The following is a 22,516-nucleotide window of genomic DNA, read 5'->3' on the forward strand; positions in this document are numbered from 1 at the left end:
TGTAGCTTTATCATGTTGTAGTGTGGTAACTTTCGTTACGATTTACCTACTTGATATATATTGTTTTAAACTCAAAGTTGAGAATCTAACTTTGCTATGTAAAGTAATTTCCTATGAAAATAAAACTACTTTCACAGCATTGTGCCGGCAAGGAGAGGCTAATTAGTGTATACTGTCTGATGGTTTTATATTGCTATGGCAACTAGTGGATAAATCTATTGTTTGGTACTATGAGTTCAGAGTCTAACTATGTAAATATAATGACTGCAGGCACGAGGCCATGTCTGATCTGATATACCTTATGGATAACCTGGTAGACAAGGACGGGAAGATAATCATACCAGGACTATATGATGATGTGGCTCCTCTCACTCCGGAGGAAGCCAAGCTCTACGAATCTATCAGTATGTCCTCTTTCCTAACCCCTTTTTTCCTTTACTTTTTGTGACCTCACAAGCAAGGTTATATCAGAGCTATCTTGAGCTCCTCTGTACTATTAACTTATGTTATATTTTCACTAATCTATATATATATATATATACATTATATATATATTTCTCAAAGTGTGTCTGTCCGTGGATCTGTCTGTCATTCTGGCTATAGATATAGCTATAGCGCACGCTGATTATTTACTAATGCAGCCACGCGTTAGGATGCCCCTGTTAAGAAATATTTTTCATAAGGTTCAATTACTATATCTTGGGTCGAAGCCAATTCTTCTCACGGGGACAATTATATTTAAATATTTTGGGAACTAAGTATATGCAACAAGATGCTTCTTCGAGTTTTTTTGTTAGGGCAACTTTGTTCGGCCAACAAAATCAACAATAATTTATCACGAACTTAAAATTTGGCAAGTAGTGTACCGATTATATACGTTATTAAAAAATACACGCCGCTGAACTCGCCATGGCGAGTTATCCCTATCTGGTATCCGTTATAATAAACACGATTCGCTAACATAAAATTTCTGTTAATAGTTTGAAGTCTACTAAAATACATACTAAAACTTCCTTTAAGTATGTGTTTTGTAAATTGAATTCATTTAAATTATGTTCACTGTTTAGGTTGCACGTCTGTCTCGGAGGTAAGAACTCTCCACATAGTAAATTGTAATGTTATATCTTGCAGATCATAACCACAAAATGCACTAAAGTCATAGTAGGTACCTATAGTTACCAAGGTTAACATAGTATTTTGGTCCTACTTTGAATGATGATGATTTTTACCAGGAGGTGATTGCATTAGACAATGACTATGGGCATCTCTACCACTCTATGTACGTCTATAGCCTATGATATTTTTGCATGCCAATTTTCGCACACCAACACTGAAACGAACTGAAATCATATAATTGTATACCAAATAATTTTTAATTATTTCACATTTACATTTAAACACCTTTACATTTTTACTTTTCCTTCTAATTTATTTCAACGAAACACTTTTTTCAAGGTATGAAATTTTAAACTTACAGCTGTTTGAAAACCTTTACAGTCATTTCATTTATTTTTAATTTAGTCGTCCTGCACAAAACCTTTACCTTATGATGTCAAGTTTGAAAGTTGAAGTTGTTTGACAAAGTTTGAAAACCTTTACAGTTGCTTTTATTTTCTTTCTTAATTTATTTCAACTACACAAAACATTTCTCTCATGATTTGTAGTTTGAAAGCTAGAATGGCAAATGTTGTTATATATTAAATACATATAAACTTTCTGTCCAAAGACTTTTTTATTACCCGGGCAACGCCAGGTAGTACAGCTAGTTGATACTATAAAAGAGACTGCCGGTTTCCTTTACTTTCCACAAGGCAGTCAAACAACAACACCCAGTGTTAAGTGCCAATGATGTATATGTTTAGTAAATAAATATATATGTTTACATGCAAAACAGGCAATAAACCACATTAAAAGCATGCAGAGAGGGTACGCAAATCGCTCTTCCAAAACAATCGAATCTTCTTCATTTTATACTTTTACTTTCGTTTTGGGCCAAGCCCCTTTCCCTTACTTTCATTCTCAGTTTCTCTTTCATGGTTTTCTCTGCTTTTTTTCAGTTTCTCAGTTCCTTTTCAGTCTCTCGGTCTCTTCTCAGTAGTTCGAGTGCCCTAACGGTGGCCGAGCCTTCATCGGTATTTTGAAGGCTCGGCCCTATGACCAGGCTAGCCAGGAGACATATCGCTTCGGCCCGGGTCACTGCGCTCTGCTGTAACAATACAATAAAACACACGCACGCACAAGGCGATCTAGTATACAACTTTACTCAACTAAATCATCTTTTAGATGGTTCTCGTGTATGTAGTTAATCATCTTATGCTCCGGTGTTGATGACGGCTGATGTCTGCCGATTTGAAGCAGTATCAGTCGATCAAATGAGTATTAACTCTTTGCATACCACAAGCCGCATAGCGCAGATTGACACAGCTTTTGCGTATGGCGAAGAGCCGCATGATGTAGCTTGAGTAGACTTCGTAAAAAACATTTCTGATTAGTGAGTAGGTAGGTAATTAATTAGCCTATCGTATCTATACTTGAATGAAAGGAAACAGTTATCTGCCTGCATTAAGCCAATAGAAAATATGTTTACAACTCGTCCCGAGCGTAGTTTCACTTTGCAAGAACTTTATTTTCTTATCGCAATTTCTCCTTTGCAGTGACCAAATTACAGCTATAGAGAGTTCTCTAATTGTAGATCAATGGACTTTTAATGATTATCTATGTAACAATAGCTCTACTAAGTTTCTTTCTTGCCTTTTTGAGTAATCTTTGAAATTCGAGTCGGTTCTCGATGGCCGCTATATGGCTAGGTACGCGTAAAGTCACTTTTGAGAACAGCATCGCTCGGTCTTTCTTTTTTAACCAGTTTGAAAAAAGTTTTCAAAAGTCATAGTGCATGCAATTCAAAAACCGCCAAACCGGAAGTGGATTATAAAAAATTAAGATGACAAAATTAAAGTAAGTGTAGTAAAAGATATAAACTTCACTTTAAGTGTGTGTTTAGTAAGCTAAAAGCATTTAGGTGAAATTCAGAGTTTTTGTTACTTAGCTTCACACAGGTTTAATGTATCGAAGGTGTTGCTGCCAAGTCTCTCTCTTCAACTTTCAGTCCCTTACTGTAACCACTACATTTTTCTCTAAGGCAAAAGCTTGTGGTAGTGTACATAATAATGTTACATTTTATTGCAGATTTTAGCAACTAAATAGGTATTTGCTGCTTTGTTAACGTAGGTACTGAATTACAATAATTAAAAACACGTTTATCCATCAAAATATCCTGTTTTATGGGATTTTTTTATCAAATGGTAACGGATTAATTTGTATTTAGAGATTTTATTCAGGAAATAGTGCCCTGAGATACGAGTAAATTGATCCTTATGACGAGTCATAATCCCTAATGCCATAACCTATAATAATATTAATAACTCATCCAGCTCGGCACATGCTCACAGTAGTAGTAAAAAGGGCAAAAAAAGTATCTGAATTCATTCTGCAACACATTTGTAGCCTTTTTTATGGCATCAGCTGATGGTAAGGTTTTATGCTGAATAATTGTGAACGAAAATAGTTTTCGTAGACCTTGTGGTTCAACCGTTATGACAACTTATATGCGCTATTGTCAGATATTAGGTTTTACCAAATATTCAATTATTTTCATCATTTATTTATTATAAACAAAAGGAATTTGGAGATAAGAGTTAACAGACTGTATCGTAGTGTTTAGAGCCAAAAACATTTTCTATTGATTAGTCTTATTCTGTGTACATGGCCCCTATATCATAGCCTTCCCCCATATCCAAGCCCCTCCCCCCATGTCCAAGCCCCCTCCCATATCCAAGCTCCCTCCCATATCCAAGCCAACAAAATACACTTAGTATGGCGCAACCAATTCAAAGAGCACCTGTCAAATGAAGACAAAATGATTGCATGCTCATTTCTGCTTGCATTCATTTTGTTGTATCCATAGTAACATTTGAGATTGTCACCTACCTTTTCATAGTTAGTTCTATTACCCAATTACCCTATTCTGGCAATTTAGCAGATGCCGCTTGTAAAGATTGCTTTGTCTCATTCCTTGGTAACATATTGATGAAAAGCTAAATATATCAAATGTATATGTCTGGGTAATGACATTATGAATGCAGAGTGAAGGTAGAACCTCTATACACAAAGCAGATCTATTATAGCAGAGAGGTTTGTCACAGGTCATTGTGCCACGCATTCATCGCTCAACAATTAACATCCGTTCGATGCAATGTGTCTGTTGTTCCACATTCATTACCCACTTCTATTGTAAAATATAAGCTTAAAAACACTGCCTCCTCAGATTTGGGGAACACATTATTGCCTTCAATAATGTACATAATTTTTTTTCAAGTGTAGGTCAGATGATTTTGTCTTGGATTAAATTTTTTCTGATATTTTACAGAATTTGATGTTGAAGACTTCCGGAAGGAAGTCGGAGCCAACAAGCTGATGCACCCCAGCAAAGAGAAGGTGCTTCAACACCGTTGGAGATTCCCCAGCCTCAGTCTGCATGGTGAGTCATTTGCTATTTACTCGATTCTGGAATGTTCTTTCTGACCTTCCATGTTGACAATTAGTTACTGTAAAACCTCTATTTGAATGCCATGCTGCTCTATTTTCATTCCTTTCCCTATAGTGGTGTTTAATTATAAGTCGCATTTAAATAGAGGGTTGTATTTTTTGACGAGCTGGTCAGAATTTCGGGAACATAAATTTAACCCTTTTTCGGGTGAAACAATGCTAATGTGACCTATATTTTGCACTCTCCCTCCGGCGGAGTCATATTAATGCTGCCAGCTTCAGTAGTTTTACTAAACCCTTTTTCATATACGTTAGTGTGTCTTTACCGTCTTCATGTAAGGTTACCAACGACATTGTGAATGAATCTTTAAACAATGGATCGGATTTAGACCTTAGTGACTGAATCAGAGTGTAATTCTGATGATTGTGACAATCGATCTTCCCAGGTAGACTGTCACTAAAACTATGGCAACCACTACAGCAACAACGAAATAATTGATGTAATTGAATCATTATTAGTACCATTTTGTGGACAATTTTCTACTGATCACTTTCCATTATGGGTTCATAAAAATCAAAGTATATGAAAGTGGCACTCAAATAAAGGGGGTGTTCAAAAATACTCTTTTATCCTTCGTTTTTTCGTAACGTATTTTTATCGTTATCCGCCATCTTTATAGACAATTTTATCGTTAAAAACATGAAGCTTTTGCAATAAATTTTTGAAAACGATGCTTTTGTTTGCAATTTTTTTATTATAGTATCAAAACAACACCAAAAAGTACTATTAATTAAAAGAAAAACGAACGTTTTATACAAATATGGTGGCTTTTTTGTGAACGAGCGCATGTGCAAACGACTTGATGACATAAAAAAAACGATGGATTGTCATTGTGTGAGCAATCCCTCGAAGATCGAGTGTAACGTCTGCTTAGCTTACTGCAAGTAGAGGCTGTACATGTTTTCAAGAGCAGCACGGTACAAACAACTACTCTGTAATCTTGGCTGGACATGTCTGAGTTCAGCGGCAAGAGAACCTCGACAACTGGAGACATACTCAGTTACCGAGAGCAATGTGAGGTTGGATGTCATTGGTTCAATCAAATGTCATCCAACCTGATCTTTGATTGATGTCATTCTTCAATCAAGGGTCACCACTAGTGACTTTTTTAGGGAATTGAACTCCACCTTGTTGTTTGTAGGCATTCTAAAACACTAATCTAAGACACTCTCTAATTGCCATACTTGGCTGAATAGCTGTTGCAGTTACTTATGGAGACTCTATTTGCAGTCAGCAGGCATCTTGGCTAGTTTAGTACGCTATTATTAGTTCAGGTTTAATTGGAATTATATAGAAGTTGCGTTACTCATCGGGGAATAGATTTACTGCCTATTTGTACTGTTGCAATGATAGTCTGGACCTTTTTAGTCACATAAGAAGTCTGGGTAATGTGACAAGTTCTACAGGTACTCATTGACTTGTATAGTACTTCTATAGACGCTCAAGTTTCATAGGCTTACAACCTTATTCTGTATCAGCATTTTTTTGTAAATTGATTAGTTCACAAGTCTATAAAATTGTATTTTATGCCGTGCGATGTTACTGAAAGCATTTTCCAACCATCCTTCACCGGTACAGTTTTTGTGAATTATTTCCATGTCGCTATTTTATCTTTCTTAATTTGTTGCAATTGTTGCACTATTTCTCTACACGTGTTACTGTTTCTTATGCTTTTGTTTGTTAAATTTCAACTTAAATACAAGTTGAAATTGACTGTATCTCCTGTTATGGTCAATTGATTATTATATGCTAAATATAAAAAATGTGTGATAACAGCAATATAAAACAAAAGTATAAAACAAATTATATAATATAGGTGTAATATAGAAAACTTTGGGTTTCAATGAAATTATGTAGTTATGAACTGCTTTCTTAATTAGTGTGAGGCAATCAGTGTCATATGTTCATTTGCCTTCTCAGATTCCTGCCACTGCATAAACTTTGTACATCACTCTAAGTTTTTTTCTCCTAATAGCTGACTAAAGTAAAATTGATTAATCTGTTACAAGTCTAACCTAATAATCATATAATCAAGAGTCATTTCTTGCGTGGGTTGTGCTATACAGTAATACTTCAACTTACGAGTGCTCCAACGTACGAGAAACTTAAGATACGAGCCAGCTTTCTAGCAAGTTTTAGCACTAACATACGAGCCATGTTTGAGATACGAGCACTTGAGTGAGTTGCCAAGTATGCCGGAGGTGTTTTATCAGAACAGCATCACTCTGTATTTTTTAACTGCTCAGGTTATACTGTTGTACCGTGTTTTTTTGTGCACGATTTTCTGTGCAGAATTATGTGAATTAAAAGTACTGTGCGTAGACCGAAAGTTTGCCAGTAAAATGAAAGATAATACAAAGAAAAAGCAAATGATAACAGTCGATATTAAACGGAAAAGTATTGAAAAATATGCGAAATGTGTATGCGTGATTCAGATAGCTCGGCAATATGACAGAAATACATTCATAATTATCAAACAGAAGGATTATATTCAGGGCATTTAGTTCGCAAAAGGACTAGCCATAGTTTCTAAACGGTGCAGCGATCTTCACGACCGCTGATGGCATTGGACAAACAATTGGCCGGTGACAGCGTAACTGAAACGATGCAATGTGAAAAGGCCGGCGCTATCTATCCAAACTGTTTAATAGACATTCGGACAAGTTGGCTAGTGATCGTGTGTTAACCATTTGTGACGACACCTGTGTTCGTCCTAATCGCAACATGTTGCAAGGGCGACAAAGGCAAACGTCCTTAGATAGGTTTATCTTAAAACGGCCGGCTAGTCGTGAAAGCGAAAAAAAGGAAAGGTTTCTCGCTAACCAGTGAGAAATTTCAAACTATGAACGCCGAAGAAATTTTAATTACGTTTAGTTGAAAATGAAAGTTTGCTTTTAGGTTTGCTTCTAAGTTTGTCTTTTAACACTTTGATAAAATCTAAATTTATCAAAGTCAACTGTTGTAACGAAGGATAACTTATATCTCCCTCCCTGGCAAATGCGAGTGTTAACTGCTATTGTATGTATTTAATTTTACATTTTAATTAATCACAATTCCTTGCATTATTTTTTATTTGTTGCTTTTTGAAAGCATGTAGTACGTAAGGACAATAGCCAACATGTTCTTTCTGTTACAACATCTTGTTTTGAGTGTTTTATTTGCCTTTTTTTAGAGTATGGAAACCAATCAATATATATTTAATTGTTCTATATATAAATTAATTGCACCAACATGCGAGTAAATTGACATACGAGCTCAGTCTCGGAACGCATTAAGCTCGTAAGTTGAAGTATGACTGTACCATGTAGTACCTCATATATTCAGCTGTTGGAATAGAGTGCACGATATAATCTCTTACTAAAACTTGCTAGTAGCTAGTAATAAGCTTTTCAAACAAGCACCCTATAAAACTGTTCTTATGTTGTTCACTAGTGTTGAACTCTTTAGTGAATTACTGTGTAAGCAAAATAATGCAGGTTTTCTTTGTAGACTGCGGATGCTAATTCATAGGAGCCTACCAAATCAATTTTAAGCAACCTAACAAATAATTTGACTTAACTGGGCATGATATGAAATCAATAGCTATAATGCTAATTTTGCTTAGTAAGTTTCTATTTTTACCTAAAAACACTAATTTTGAGTATTCCTTCTTCTTTTGTTTATTTTTGCATTCATGAAGCTATTTTATGGAATCACTCTATAACGCAATTTAAGACAACTCCAAATATTGTAATGTGACGCTGAGCTGTAATATTTGCTGTCTAACCCTTTTAGTCTGCCCACACATCATTTAGTTTTTTTTTCTGTTAGTTACAGCGCTGTCTCGATACTCAATGTTTACTATGCACAGGTGTTTTATTTTATTAAACAACAAGATAACACAATTTTAATAACTTACAGGTATAGAGGGAGCCTTTTACGAAACAGGTTTTAAAACTGTCATTCCGTCCAAGGTCAGCGGAAAGTTCTCTATTCGCATCGTCCCTGACATGACCCCTACGAAAGTAATCGAGCTTGTGGAAAAACACATCACAAACTTGTGGGCCGTGCGCGGTTCTCCTAACGATATGAAGTAAGTGCATTATTGTACTTTTAAGGTCCTTTAGAACTCAGGATATAGTATGTTATAATATTATAGGCTATTATTATATTATATCTCTTGGGTTTCCTATTTTTTGAAGGATTGTTGATGACTAATAAATTAGTTGAGTTTGTGTGCTGTAAAATACAAAATGAAAAATATTAAATTTGCGTAGACTTTCTCTATAAAGGAAGCTGGCCCTCACTCTGTTGTATCAAATGCACTTATGAGCAAATAGAACTACATGTATTGTACTTAGCCATCTGTGGCGAAATGATAAGAGTGAGTCTGTATTACCTCGCAGACGTAGCAACCAAGCAAAAGTGTCTCACAGGGATATTTTCATGTGGGAGTCATAGCAGAGTTTCTACATGCATATTATTGGAACTAACATTTTTTATACTTGAACCATTTGCTTGAAAGACCCGCGCATTGAGAATACTCTGTAGGAACACTATTTAGTAATCCAAAATATTGTCTTAACATAATTATATCATTTCCTTTTGGTTTACATTTTTTGCTCTAGTACGACTGATTTATTGTTCAAGTACTCAGCTATATTTACATGTAGACAGTTGATACCGTGCTGCAAATGAGCATCCAATGGCTGATCTAGTATTGTGTTAAGGAATGATTGAGCATCCAATGGCTGATCTAGTATTGTGTTAAGGAATGACTAACTATAAATTATTTTTAGAATACTTGAAGATGCGATTAATCTTGGAGATTCTATTTGAATAGGTTTTATATTTCAGCTGTTAAGGTTACTTATAGGCAATAGATTAATAGGTTATAGTTGAATTAATAATTTTTCAAACTATGTTTTTGCATGTATACTCATCTCAATGTTGAATTGTTCCACAATTCAAATTTTGCAGAAAATCATGTGATGATAAAAAGCTGTTTAAGGAGAACATGACTCCAGAGGCAATCCAATAAAATCCACAATAAAGTGTTTATTCACCTTAGTGAAAACATTTGGACTTGCCCTCTCAATGTAGTTAGATGGTAGTCATTCCATGGCTAGTGCATTATGTTAATGCTTGGACATTGTATGTTTACTATTTGCTGTAGGTGTGCAAACATATTTGGTAGATGGTATGACTTGATATAATTAGTAGTTATCCCTCCATTGTAATGTATTGAACTTACCCTTCATTTTTATTGCATTCTAGGTGTGTTAACATAGCTAGTGGAAGACATCGCTTGATATGATTAGGAGTTATTCCTTCATTGTAGTGTGTTAAAATTACTCGTCATTTTTATTGCATTTTAGATGTGTTAACATATCTGGTGGAAGACACTGGGTCAGTCCATTTGATCACCCCCACTATGAGGCTGCCAAGAAAGCTGTTTATACCGGTGAGTGTTGGAGTTGTTTGCTCCACATATTGTTGGCAGTCTGTTTCCTCGTTCTTAGCGAGTCCAGTCATAGTTGAGGCTTTAATATGGCGATAATAAGGCAAGAGAGTGTAGTAGTAGTAGTAGCAGTAGGTTCGAATGTTTTTGTCGTGACAAAAGTGCAGGGCGGAAATCCCTGGATGACATCTTATCATTCATTTTATCCGTAAGTTTCAATACTGTGCTTTTTGGGGGAACATTTTCAATTCATTAGACCTGTTTTAGCTATTTGGGTGCATGGATACATGTCAAGAGGGCTGCTTATCTATACTCACACACACACACCACACACTCACATCACACTAACATCACACACACCACATACACACCACCCACACACACCGCGCACACACAACATGCACACCACACACACACACCCACCGCACACACACCACACACACACATACCGCACACACATACCGCACACTCACACACCACACACATGCCGCACACAAACACACATACCACACGCCACACACACACCACAAGCACCTACTTGTGCTTCTAACAGTATTTCTGTTATGATTAACTAGACATAGCAAGTTCATTGTTATTATTTTTAGTGCATGGGATTGAACCAGACATGACGAGGGAAGGAGGCTCCATCCCAGTCACCATTACTCTTCAAGAGACCACTGGTAAAAACACTATTCTTCTCCCCTTTGGATTGAGTGATGATGGAGCTCACTCCCAAAATGAGAAATTTGATCTGAAGAATTACATGAACGGAGTAAGTAGACGCAATAGAAGTATCTACATGTATGCTGTGAGCAGACAACTCTTACTGTAACTTCTCTCGGTTGAATAGACAAATTATATTTTGTGTTATATGTTTGTTGGTAGAGCCTGGTTTCCATATACGTCCCAAAGCATCGACGACAGCACCGCAGGCTATTGCGGTGAAATGTGAACCTACACGCCGAGTACCACCGGTAGTTGCCGGCGGTCAACGCAAGAGTTTAGCGCTGTTCAAACTTTGCGAAAAGCCGCAGGCAAAACCTTCCCGAAATGCACTGTACAGGTAAAGGTCACCATTATCGAAACGGCATGGCGAACGAGCATTTTATGTGATTTTGTGATTATGTTTAGCGATGCAGCTTTATATGTGAACAGAAGCCGTTGAGCCTAGCGTCGCAAGCGTTTTGCTGCGCAAGTTATCGCCGGAGTCTCGCAATCGATATGGGAATCAGGCTTACACCTCTCTACAATGCACAAGTTGCATGATAACTAACATTTTGGTTACTAATATATTACATTACAAGATAAGATAACTCTTTAAAAATGATACTTGGGAACTGGACAATAAGGCTGGTCTAAGTGGATCAAGGAACCATTGTGGTTATTAAGCGGGCAAGCTATATGGGAGTTACGATATCTTGTCTTATGCAGATGTCGCACTTGCTGGATTTTGTCTAGAACTATTCACATTAGTTGGTACTCATGCCAACACGTTACATGACTAAATAATCTAGTAAAGTTCATTCCTAATCTCTCAATCAACAAAATAGAATTTCTACCAGGTGCAGTGTAACTGTAATCTCCTTTCCATTCATTGCCATCGCTAGAACTTAGGAACTTTCATTATATCTATAATCTAACACATCCAATTATATGTATATACACAACTAGATGAATGCCCGGCATTGCCTGGCTAATAAAAAAGGACCGAAAATGTGTTTTTATTTAACGTATACAACATATACCATTATAACTTTTCAACTTCATTTTATGGGAAAAGTGTTTTTGTGCAGTTCAAATAGATTAAGAGGATTGCGATGTTGCTGTTAAGAAATATGTTTTGTATGGTTCAATTACTATATCTGGGGTCAAGGCCAATTCTTTTCTCGCGGACAATTATATTATGTCTGTGGGAAGAGCCTTGACATTCTCCCTCAGTTAGGTCAGACAAAGACGATTACGATATCTCATTTTTACATTTGTACTAGTATTGAGAGGAACAGTAACCTTTTCTCTACACACACTTCTATGCAAGAATTGTGATTATTAATTCAACATTATCAGGATTTTTATTTTGTTTTCTTAGTTCAAGTTAATTGTATCATTACGGAATCATATTTGTTAGTCTTGTATATTTGAACGCTAAACAGCAACTAACTTACTACATAAGTGAGACAAGAGAGTAAAAGGATTATTACATAACAATTACATAACAGGTGAGTAAGTCAATATGAACAAAGAGTATGACAACAGCTATATATAAATACAAGATAATGACGGTAGTCAAAGTCAAAAACTAGTACATATTCAACACTCCCACATAGTTTTGACATGCACACTTATTAATCTGTTAGCCCCATGTTCTGCCGATGTACTACAAAGCGGTCTCTGCATAAGGGTTTAGTTAAGATATCGGCAGTCATATCAGCGGATGGACAGTATTTAATAAGAATGTGTCCATTTGCAACAGCTTCTCTCAGAAAGTGATATTTGATGTCAATATGTTTTGTTCGGGATTTTGTTGCGGTGTTCTTAGCTATAGCGATTGCTGCTTGATTGTCAACCATGCATGTTGTAGGCATATGAACATCCTTGCCATCAATGTCATTGAGTAACTTATGTAACCACATTGCTTCTTGTGTTGCATGAAATAACGAGACGTATTCAGCTTCTGCCGTTGAGACGGCTACAGTATTTTGACGTTTGCTTTGCCAGCTTACAGCTCCACCTGACATTAGAAACACATTACCTGAAGTAGAACATCGATTATCTAAGTCTCCAGCCCAGTTTGCATCGGAATAACCGATGACTTTAGCTTCATCTGACTTGTTGTAGCAAAGTTTAGTTGTCAGTGTTCCTTTGATATAGCGTATGATTCGCTTTACAGCGGTAAGATGAGCTTCTGTTGGACATGAGTTGTACTTTGACACTTCACTTACTGCTTGTGCTATATCTGGACGTGTTGCAACTGAAGCATATAAAAGTGAACCAACCATTGCTTGATACTTTTTTGAATCTACAGGCTTACTGATTCCATCATTTTTTATGAGTTTAACATTTATGTCTGCAGGTGTGGATACCGGGTTTGAGTCTTGCATACCAAAGCGATTGATGACTTGCTGGAGATAGTACTGTTGATCTAGAGATATTGAAGATTCGTATTGATCAATATTAACTCCCAAGCAATAGTGCAGTGGTCCTAAGTCTTTCATTTTAAACTGATTTGAGAGAGCATGCTTCACTTGCATTAATGATGCATCGTCATCACTCATTATAATGAGATCGTCAACGTATACAGCCATTATAGTTTTGATGCCTGAATTGCTATCCCTAACATATACACATGGGTCAGTAGTGGACTGACAAAAATCTATAGACTTCAGAAAACTATCTAGAGCAAGATTCCAGCATCTAGGGGATTGCTTCAGTCCATAAATAGACTTGTTGAGTTTACACACAAGATGTTCAGATCCAGGTTTAATAAAACCTTCTGGTTGAGACATGTAGACTTCTTCATCAAGTCTGCCATTCAAAAAAGCAGTTACAACGTCCATTTGATGAATGTACATGTTGCGACTAAGACCATATGCCAGTAGCGTACGAATTGTTGCAAAACCAACAACAGGTGAGAATGTCTCATGATAGTCTATTCCATGCTGCTGTGAATAACCCTTAGCCACTAGACGACCTTTGAATCGCTCTACAGTTCCGTCACCTCGATGTTTAGCTTTAAACACCCACTTGCATCCAACAGCACTACGTCCTTGAGGTAACTCTGTAAGATTCCAGGTATTATTATCTATCAATGACTGATACTCACACCTAGCAGCTTCTATCCATTCCTTATGTTGAGAGCTTTGTTTTGCCTCTGAGAATGTCTCTGGTTCAATTATGTGACCAGCTTGATGAGCGACGTGTTGAGCCTGGCTTACATACTCATCAATTCCATAGCGAACCGGAGGTCTACGTTCGCGAGCAGATATGCGTCGCTGTTGCCCTTCACCAGTGCATTGTCCAGATAGGTTTGGAGTTGTCTGTTCATTTACTGAATGTTCAACAAGAATAGATTTCTGCTTTGTATATTGGTCACATGATGGTTCATCGGTATTTGTAAAGTTTGTTTCATCAAATACCACGTCTCGCCTAGTAGTGACTTTACCAGTCGATTCATCAAGCAGGCGGTATGCCTTTGACTGTTTGCTGTATCCTATAAACCTTAGCTTCTGGCACTTCTTGTCAAGTTTCTGTCGCAGTTGATCTGGAACATGAGCATAAGCAATACATCCAAACACCCTTAGATTGTCTATGTTGGGTTTGCGTTCATACCACTTCTCATACGGTGTGAGATCATTCTTGTGTGAGGAAGTAGGAAGCCGATTTCTAACGTAGGCAGCAGTAGAAATGGCCTCAGCCCAGTATTGCTTTGACAATTTAGCATGGCACAACATTGAACGTGCTGCTTCACACAGAGTTCTATTCATTCGCTCAGCAACACCATTTTGTTCCGGTGAGTAAGCTGATGTGAGTTCATGATGAATACCTTTAGATTTCAAGTAGTCGGTAAATTCTTGAGACAAGTATTCACCACCTCTATCTGATCTCAGTGTTTTAATGGTTTTTCCAGATTGGTTGGTTGTATGTGCTTCAAACTCTTTGAACTTCTCAGGTACCTCAGATTTGTTTCTAAGAAAATACACAGCACAGCATCTAGAAAAATCGTCTATAAAGGTAACAAAGTATTTGCTACCTCCAATTGATTCTGTTTCCATTGTACAAACATCAGAATGCACTAGTTCCAGCTTCTGGGTAGCCTTGATATCTCCCACAGGTTTGAAGGGTTTACGAGTCATCTTTCCTTCAGCACAGCCTTCACAAAAAGAAATGTCTATTGCAGGTAAGCTTGTAGCACAGACTATATTTCCTTTACTCAGTTTTTTCAGAGTAGTGCTATTCACATGTACTAGACGTTGGTGCCAAATCTCCGCGCTAGCAGTGTTTGCATATTGAGTTTCAGTTTGTACACAGTCTAGACTGAACAGCTTATTAGCTAGTGATCCCATGGCCCTAACTCGACCACTAGCATCCTTAATCCAACATCGAGTATGGCCGAACTGAACAATGTAGCCTTTCTGAGTGGCAGCTCGAACTGAAAATAAACTGCTTGTTAGCTGAGGGACATGAAGTACATTGTAAAATGCAGATGCACATTTAACTCTACGATTGAGCTTTAGCATCACTTTTACAACACCAACTCCCACAGCTTCAACTGTTCGACCATCACCTAGGCTGACCATTGCTATTTGTTCTAGCTTCTTGTAGCTATTAAAACTTTCCCTGTTAGGTGTCATATGACACGATGCTCCCGAGTCAATTAGCCAGGATGAGCTACAGTGCAATGAAGATGTATTGCTATGATGAGTGATAAATGTAAACTCATTGCCTACACAGCCATTGTCATTTTTACGTTCAAAATGGTTTTGCAGCCGCTTCCATGCTACATCAGGTGCTTCTGTATCTGTTATTAAGTAGAGAAGTTCAGTACTAACAGATAGAGCAATTACTGAGAAAGCCTTACGATACCTGGATTTAAAAGCAGTTTTCAGCGCTTGATCAGCTGAACCTTCTGGTGCTTTCTCAGTACCATCCACGATATCGTATAGATCCTTTAGCAGCAAAATGTGTTTCATCTGGAACTTCCATGTCTGATAGTTTTGACTGTCCAACTTATCTATTGTCCATTTATCACTATCCATTGTAGAATGAGAGGTAGAATCTATGTTCTGGTTCAGTAGTGCTTGTTTCACTGTTCATGGTATCAATTGTTTAACTCCTGGTTCACCAGTCGTTTGTCAGTCAGTATAATAGCCGATCACCCTTTTTCTGGTATCAAACTCATGTACAGCTTCTTTGTTTGCCTGCCTGGGCCCATAACCTGTTAGTCTTGTATATTTGAACGCTAAACAGCAACTAACTTACTACATAAGTGAGACAAGAGAGTAAAAGGATTATTACATAACAATTACATAACAGGTGAGTAAGTCAATATGAACAAAGAGTATGACAACAGCTATATATAAATACAAGATAATGACGGTAGTCAAAGTCAAAAACTAGTACATATTCAACAATATTTTATTGTAATCATAGCAAAACAGACTTAATTTAGCTATTACTTGTTAGTTATTGCACATTTACATCTAAACCCTTTTATAGTTGTTTTATTTTTTTAATTTATTTGACCTGCACAAAACATTTTCCTCATGATATGAAGTTTGAAAGTTACAGTTGTTCGACTGTTTGACAAAGTTTGAAATCCTTTACAGTTGTTTTTATTTTCTCTCAATTTATTTCGACTACACAAAACACTTTTCTCAGGATATGTAGTTTGACATTTAGAATGGCAAATGTTGTTATATGTTGAATACAAATCAATTTTCGGTCCAAAAAGTTTTTTATTACGCGGGCAACGCCGGGTAGTACAGCTAGTAAATGTACCTATATAAATATATAAGCATATAAATATAACTGTTTGTTTTTTTTATTTAACTGAGTCTACTTAGTCTAGTTAGAGCGATTAACATCTAGCAATGAAAAATCTGGATATGATCTTGTTTACGATGAATTGAGTAGAAAGATTTGATATTTATGTACCACTTGTGGTTTGTTTACTGGAAATAGCAGTCATGCACATTGCAGTTTCGAATGATTAAACCTGATTAGGAGAAACCAATTGATAGCAAATAATGACATTTTTCATACCCGAAACTCTATTAGATCATTGTAAATTATTTGAACGTGTCCTGAACTTTGTGTTTTGGTGCAATGGTTCAATAACGCTGATGTGAAGCATTTACAAAAGCATTTATACTGCAATTAGGCCACACTTACCTGTATCACAGTTAGTATTGACAATACACAGTGATACCTCCACATACAAGCTTAATGTGTTTCGGCACCGAGCTCGTATGTCAATTTTTTTGTATCTCGAAGCATTATTTCATATATGAAGTAATCAAATACAAATTGATTTACCCTAGGACACTTATATTTCGCTAGTATTTAGTTTCATGAAAGCATACAGAGTAAAATTTGGCTGCTACCTAATTTCGCAGCTCTGATGAATGCGAAAATATGGTGATGTGAAAATAAGTGCAGTGGAACAAACATAATTAGATTCCTCAGGTCCAGTTCCCGGGTAAGGAAAAAAAAGTTTCAATTTGGGACTAGTTTGTATTTGTGAACCGCAGGTAAAAATGTGTAGGCGAGATCGACAATACAATTTGATTGCTTGCTGCCATTTGTTTCTTGGACTATCAATGACGCCTAGCTCACTGCCGCCGTGACTGATGTGGTACCAATATTAGATCTCAAGTATTTATAGCATGGCGGTGGCCATGGCTATCTTATCTTAATTTGCTTTGACATGCTGCTCAGTCGGTGTATTAGCTATAATGAGTTTAGCAGAAATTGCCCAATGAGCCCAACCACACACGAAAATTACCGGCATTTCTAATATGACGATTTTATTGTGGATATCGATGAACAAAGCTATTTAATTTCGCGTTCTCGCTCATTTGTTATGATTATTTAGTTTCACTCATAAAATTTTCGCGACAGGATGACTCCGCGAAAACGCGAAATTTAGATGACGCGAATACATAAGTGTCCTAGGGTATTCCCATCCTCTGAAAAACCATTTAAAAACAGGATATTGCGATGGAAAATCTGCTTTAATTATTCTAATTATCTACGCTCAAAAAGGAACAAATACCCATCTAGTGGTTATGATCTGCGATAAAATGTAACAGTATTATGTACAGTAATGCATGGAATTTTTACCTTCTAGCGGCTAATGGCGATGTTAAGGAGACTTGACAGCAACGTGTTTGGTATGCTACACTTTTGTGACGCTACACAACATAATATGGACTTTAAATTTAACTTGAATAAATTTACCGTACTAAGCACACCTAAAAATAAGTTTTCATCTTATAATCTTAATTTTGTTTTCATTATCTGCTTCTGGCTTGGCTCTTTTTGTCTCGTTTACACTTATCACTTTCAGTCGGCTTTTTTAAAACTTTTTCATACTTATCCGACGAGAAAGACCGAGCGATTTTGTCTTCTAAAGCAGCATCTCCATACTTGGCCACCTGGCGGCTGCATCCACCAGAGAACCGTCTTATATGCTCATATCACAGATTTCCCCTATATCTTAAGGCAACATAAATGCTTGAAATTCTGCTCAGATATCAAATTTCCCGCACATATGACTAGGCATACAAGTATGACTTAATGCAGTTGCTCTGGGATATCAGCCATTCAAGTCATTCGGAGTTGTTTCCTATCGAACTGAGCAGCGCCTATAGATAGGATGCTTATAAGCATGATGAACAGCGATATGTATTTTATTTAGATGAAGTTGGCAGCAGCTTATTTCAAGGAAGTCAGCAAACTCGAATAAAAGTGGAAGGAAACTGGAAGGATATCGTCAGCGGTGCATTCCAGCAAGAGTTGTCTTCACTATCCACCTTTACAAACGCATACACATCACTTCTCAAATGAAAAGTTATACTCTGAATTTCTCCAACTATAGAGCTACGATTACTAAGCAAACTTTAGCAATGTGTGTTACATAGGTTTTTTAAATTTTAATGCTCAGAGGTCAATAATGTTATTGTACAATTCGTTCAACTACTAAGTATTTCATGCAATACTAAAGTATTGCATGAAATACTAATTCAATAAAGTTCATGCAATAATAAAGTATTGCATCATAGCTAGCCTTGTAGTTAGTGCCTTCAGTTTGTCATTGTCGCTGCGCATGACCTGCCGCTATTTTAGAGACAATTTCATATTATGCTTAAACCAAATGCAGTTTATTTATGTCTTTTTTCTCTGTAGCCAAAGGCTTATGTGGCATAAATGGTCAAATGTAAATATTAAGCACTAACTAAATGTGCTTAATATTTACATTTTACTTACATTTTAAATACAGAAATACATGTGAACATTTGCGTACTTGCTAATTGCAATGCCCAGTGAAATATCGCAAGTAATAGATTTTACCAATAAATTTGATTATGTATGTTAAATTTACATAACAATACAACTGCCTATTTTCTCGTAAGTCACAGTATAATATACTCCTGTCAAGGCAATGGAATAAGGTGAGGCAGAACTTGTTAGCTTTCTTTAACATGGATGAATGAGTAGGTGGATAGACATAACGTCCCTCTTTCTATCACAGGGTCAAGTTTAAAATCTAAAATAAATAATAAAATAATTATACGAACGAGTCAAATAGAATAATATGCACAAGTGGAAGGTGACTAGTAAGAGTTTTTTACTAGACCAGACAGTCTGTGGATAGACAAGAACTTATCAGTAAGCATTGATAATGTTTGTCCTATTCCTATTTTGCCAATCAATTGTTGATTGATTCTAGGTAAGTAGTAAGCCTCTGTGGCGACAGCAAAAGGCTATACAACAACCCGAGTATACTTTTGGGAAATCATAAATAAGAATTAAAGGTTTCCTTAAATTGTACTAACCATTAAAAAAAATTTAATTTGTCAATAAAAATTAAGATGTTAATTTTAGCAGTTTCATCAACAGGTATCAGTATTTTTCTATCATTTGTGATTGTTTTTGATGTCTGAGATGATTTCACTGCCAGGATGTTTCAGGATTAAAATAAACAAAACTTGATCGGAGATAAAATGCTCGGAAAAACAATATGTGTGTGAAATTCTGTCACAAGTTGCTATCGTCGCTATAGTTGACATCGGCTATTGTGTTCAAGTTGCAGCGATATAGGCTACATCTCTATTTTGCCGGTCTCTTTGCAACTATAGACGTCATAATCGCGTTTTCGCTTTATCTGAGTTTTAACGGCGATCAATTTTTGTCGATTTCCCGGGTAGGTTTCCCAGCTTTGATCACAACACCTGAGAAGTTGCATGTAGGGCAAGTTGATCATTGTTGATTTGGGGTAAGTCGAGCATGCTCAATTTATTCCGGCATGTTCATGAATCCCATACTTATATTATACTATATGTATATTTCTATATATATCTATATTAACTATCCGATAGCCATATCATACTCATTTTGGGTAGCAACAACTATACATGATGGTAAAATAACAAGTAGAGCAAAACTTTCTTCATTGAAACAGGAACAAAAACCAGAGATGAGATAACCAGCACTATTAATAGCTTCTCTATACATAACTTACATGTAAGTGCAGGAGACGCTGATCAATGAACTTGCTAGTTCATTGATCGAGTTCACAATCGATGTTCACAATGGCTATTGTGAATGTCGAAGAACAGACAATAGTTGATAACTAGCTTTAGCAATTGATTTTGGTTACCAATTTCTCTTGCTTGATAAGTATGTTGACTCTAATAAATAATAAATGGCTCTCACATTCTTGCACTTACAACAGAAAGGCTGTATGCACAAGTACCTTAAGTACAAATATCTTACCAGTTTGCTCAAGTCTAGAAAATTTGAGAAAGAACTAGAAAGCGAGATGTAATGCGTGTGAAAGAGATAGCCACTACACTGCTATGGCTAACGTTTCCCACATTGCGTTTAGTGATTTTTATCCCTAATAAAGTTTTTTAAACAATAGTCATCTTCAGCAATTTTTATCTACACTCAATGCACTAAAATTAGTGCAAAACAGTTAGTGCATACCAGTTAATGCACTACAATTACTGAAAAAAACTAGTGCACTACAGTTGGTAAACTACAGTCGGCGTACTGCAAGTAGTGATGCACTAATACTGTACTAATTGTAGAGCATTACAATTAGTGCATTTCAATTAGCGTATTTCAATTAGTGCACTACAAACAGTGCTTCACTAGAAGAATTGTCACAAAATTTTCAAGAGGAACTAAACATAATGTTTTCCTATTCTATACTCCTATGCAACTTCAATGATTATCGACAAATTTTTTACAGTATATTCTACAGAAAGATTTGCTTGTAAAGCTGAAGAGACAGACTAGCTAAGATGGGCTGGTACACTCGTGTTCAAGATAGTAATAGCAGGTGAAAGCAAAGACTCGGTGCTTGACACGTAGTTGAAAACAACATCATGATAATGTAGGTGATCATTAGAGAATAAAAAGCTCGTGTTTAAACATCGATACGGGGATTACGGGAACAACATGAGCAGCTCAACACAGATTACACATGCCGTAGAGTGTTTTCAATGAAACGAAATGTTTGTTTGGGGATATTTTTCATTGAAAACACACAAACAAACATATGTGCAAAAGAGAGGTATTCAAAAACCTATTTTGACAAACGAAAAATGGAATATAAACGCTAGTCAGCCAGAGTTCAGTAAGAACTATAAGTGTACAAGCAATGATTATATGAATGAGTGAAATGCATAGTTTAAGAAACCGTAAGTGGGCAAGTACGATGCTTGGCGAACCATATTTAGCTAAAAATAAAGTATGTAAAAGTCATCCTACTCAAATGTATAGCTGCCAGAATTAAGTAGTAGTCGCAATTGTACCTATTGCACACTTTCTTACCACATAATTAGCACAGTACACTTATGGTTTTCAGCCCTGGTACACCCCATTCATGTAGGTGTAGTGTACCAATTTTTATGCAAAGCATCGGTGATTCCAGAACACTTTTGGCAAAACTGAAAACTATAAAGGATTGGGCAGTTTGCAATGGCTAATAACTGTTAATACCGTGAAACATCTATTTGAACGCCACCTCTATTTGAATGCCATCTCTATTTGAACGCCACCTCTATTTGAACGCCATTATAGAAGAAGGATTGAAAAGTAGGGTACCATTAGAGGTTCTGCAGCAATTTACACTTGTGTTGATGGGCGTTGTGATCAGGGTAAACAGCCGTTGCAACAAAACGGTATGTACATGTAATCCAAAATTGTTTTGATATACCTGCACTATCACTCTATGAAACCGAGACACCATCTAGAGATCAAAAGTTAATTTAATTTTAATTGCGATGTCAAAGTGTCCCCCTATAAAGAAATGTTACAAATTAACTTGAACTCTATCGGCTGCTAATCCATCGGTTGCTACTTCATCGGTTGTTACTGCGACATGTTTTTTTCGCGACATGTTTTGCGCATTGGTAGTTAACACAGATGTTTATTCTCATCTCCTCGTGCTAGTAAAAGTGACCTCTTTTCCAAGAAACTTGGTTATTTATTGACAGTTCCATACAGTCTCATGTTGGGTAGCAACAACTATACATGATGGTAAAATAACAAGTAGAGCAAAACTTTATTCATTGAAACAGGAACAAAAAAGAGGGAGATGAGATAACCAGCACTATTAATAGCTTTTCTATACATAATTTAAGTGCTGGAGACGCTGATCAATGAACTTGTTAGTTCATTGATCGAGTGCACAATCGATGTTCACAATGGCTATTGTGAATGTCGAAGAGCAGACAATAGCT

General features: G+C 36.5%; 1 protein-coding gene across 1 annotated transcript in view; it reads left to right on the top strand.

The window, feature by feature from the left end:
* The window catches only part of LOC137401777 (cytosolic non-specific dipeptidase-like), a 41,425-nt gene extending 22,267 nt beyond the window's left edge, over positions 1–19,158 (top strand). Inside the window, exons 8-13 of the mRNA XM_068088260.1 lie at positions 271–404; positions 4,427–4,537; positions 8,507–8,678; positions 9,964–10,049; positions 10,652–10,818; positions 18,463–19,158. Of these exons, the coding sequence (XP_067944361.1) occupies positions 271–404; positions 4,427–4,537; positions 8,507–8,678; positions 9,964–10,049; positions 10,652–10,818; positions 18,463–18,510 (718 nt within the window). The 3' untranslated portion in view covers positions 18,511–19,158. The remainder of the gene's footprint in view (positions 1–270; positions 405–4,426; positions 4,538–8,506; positions 8,679–9,963; positions 10,050–10,651; positions 10,819–18,462) is intronic.
* Positions 19,159–22,516: the final 3,358 nt, after the last annotated feature.

This window comes from Watersipora subatra, chromosome 8 (assembly GCF_963576615.1).
Source record: "Watersipora subatra chromosome 8, tzWatSuba1.1, whole genome shotgun sequence".
Classification (NCBI taxonomy): domain Eukaryota; kingdom Metazoa; phylum Bryozoa; class Gymnolaemata; order Cheilostomatida; family Watersiporidae; genus Watersipora; species Watersipora subatra.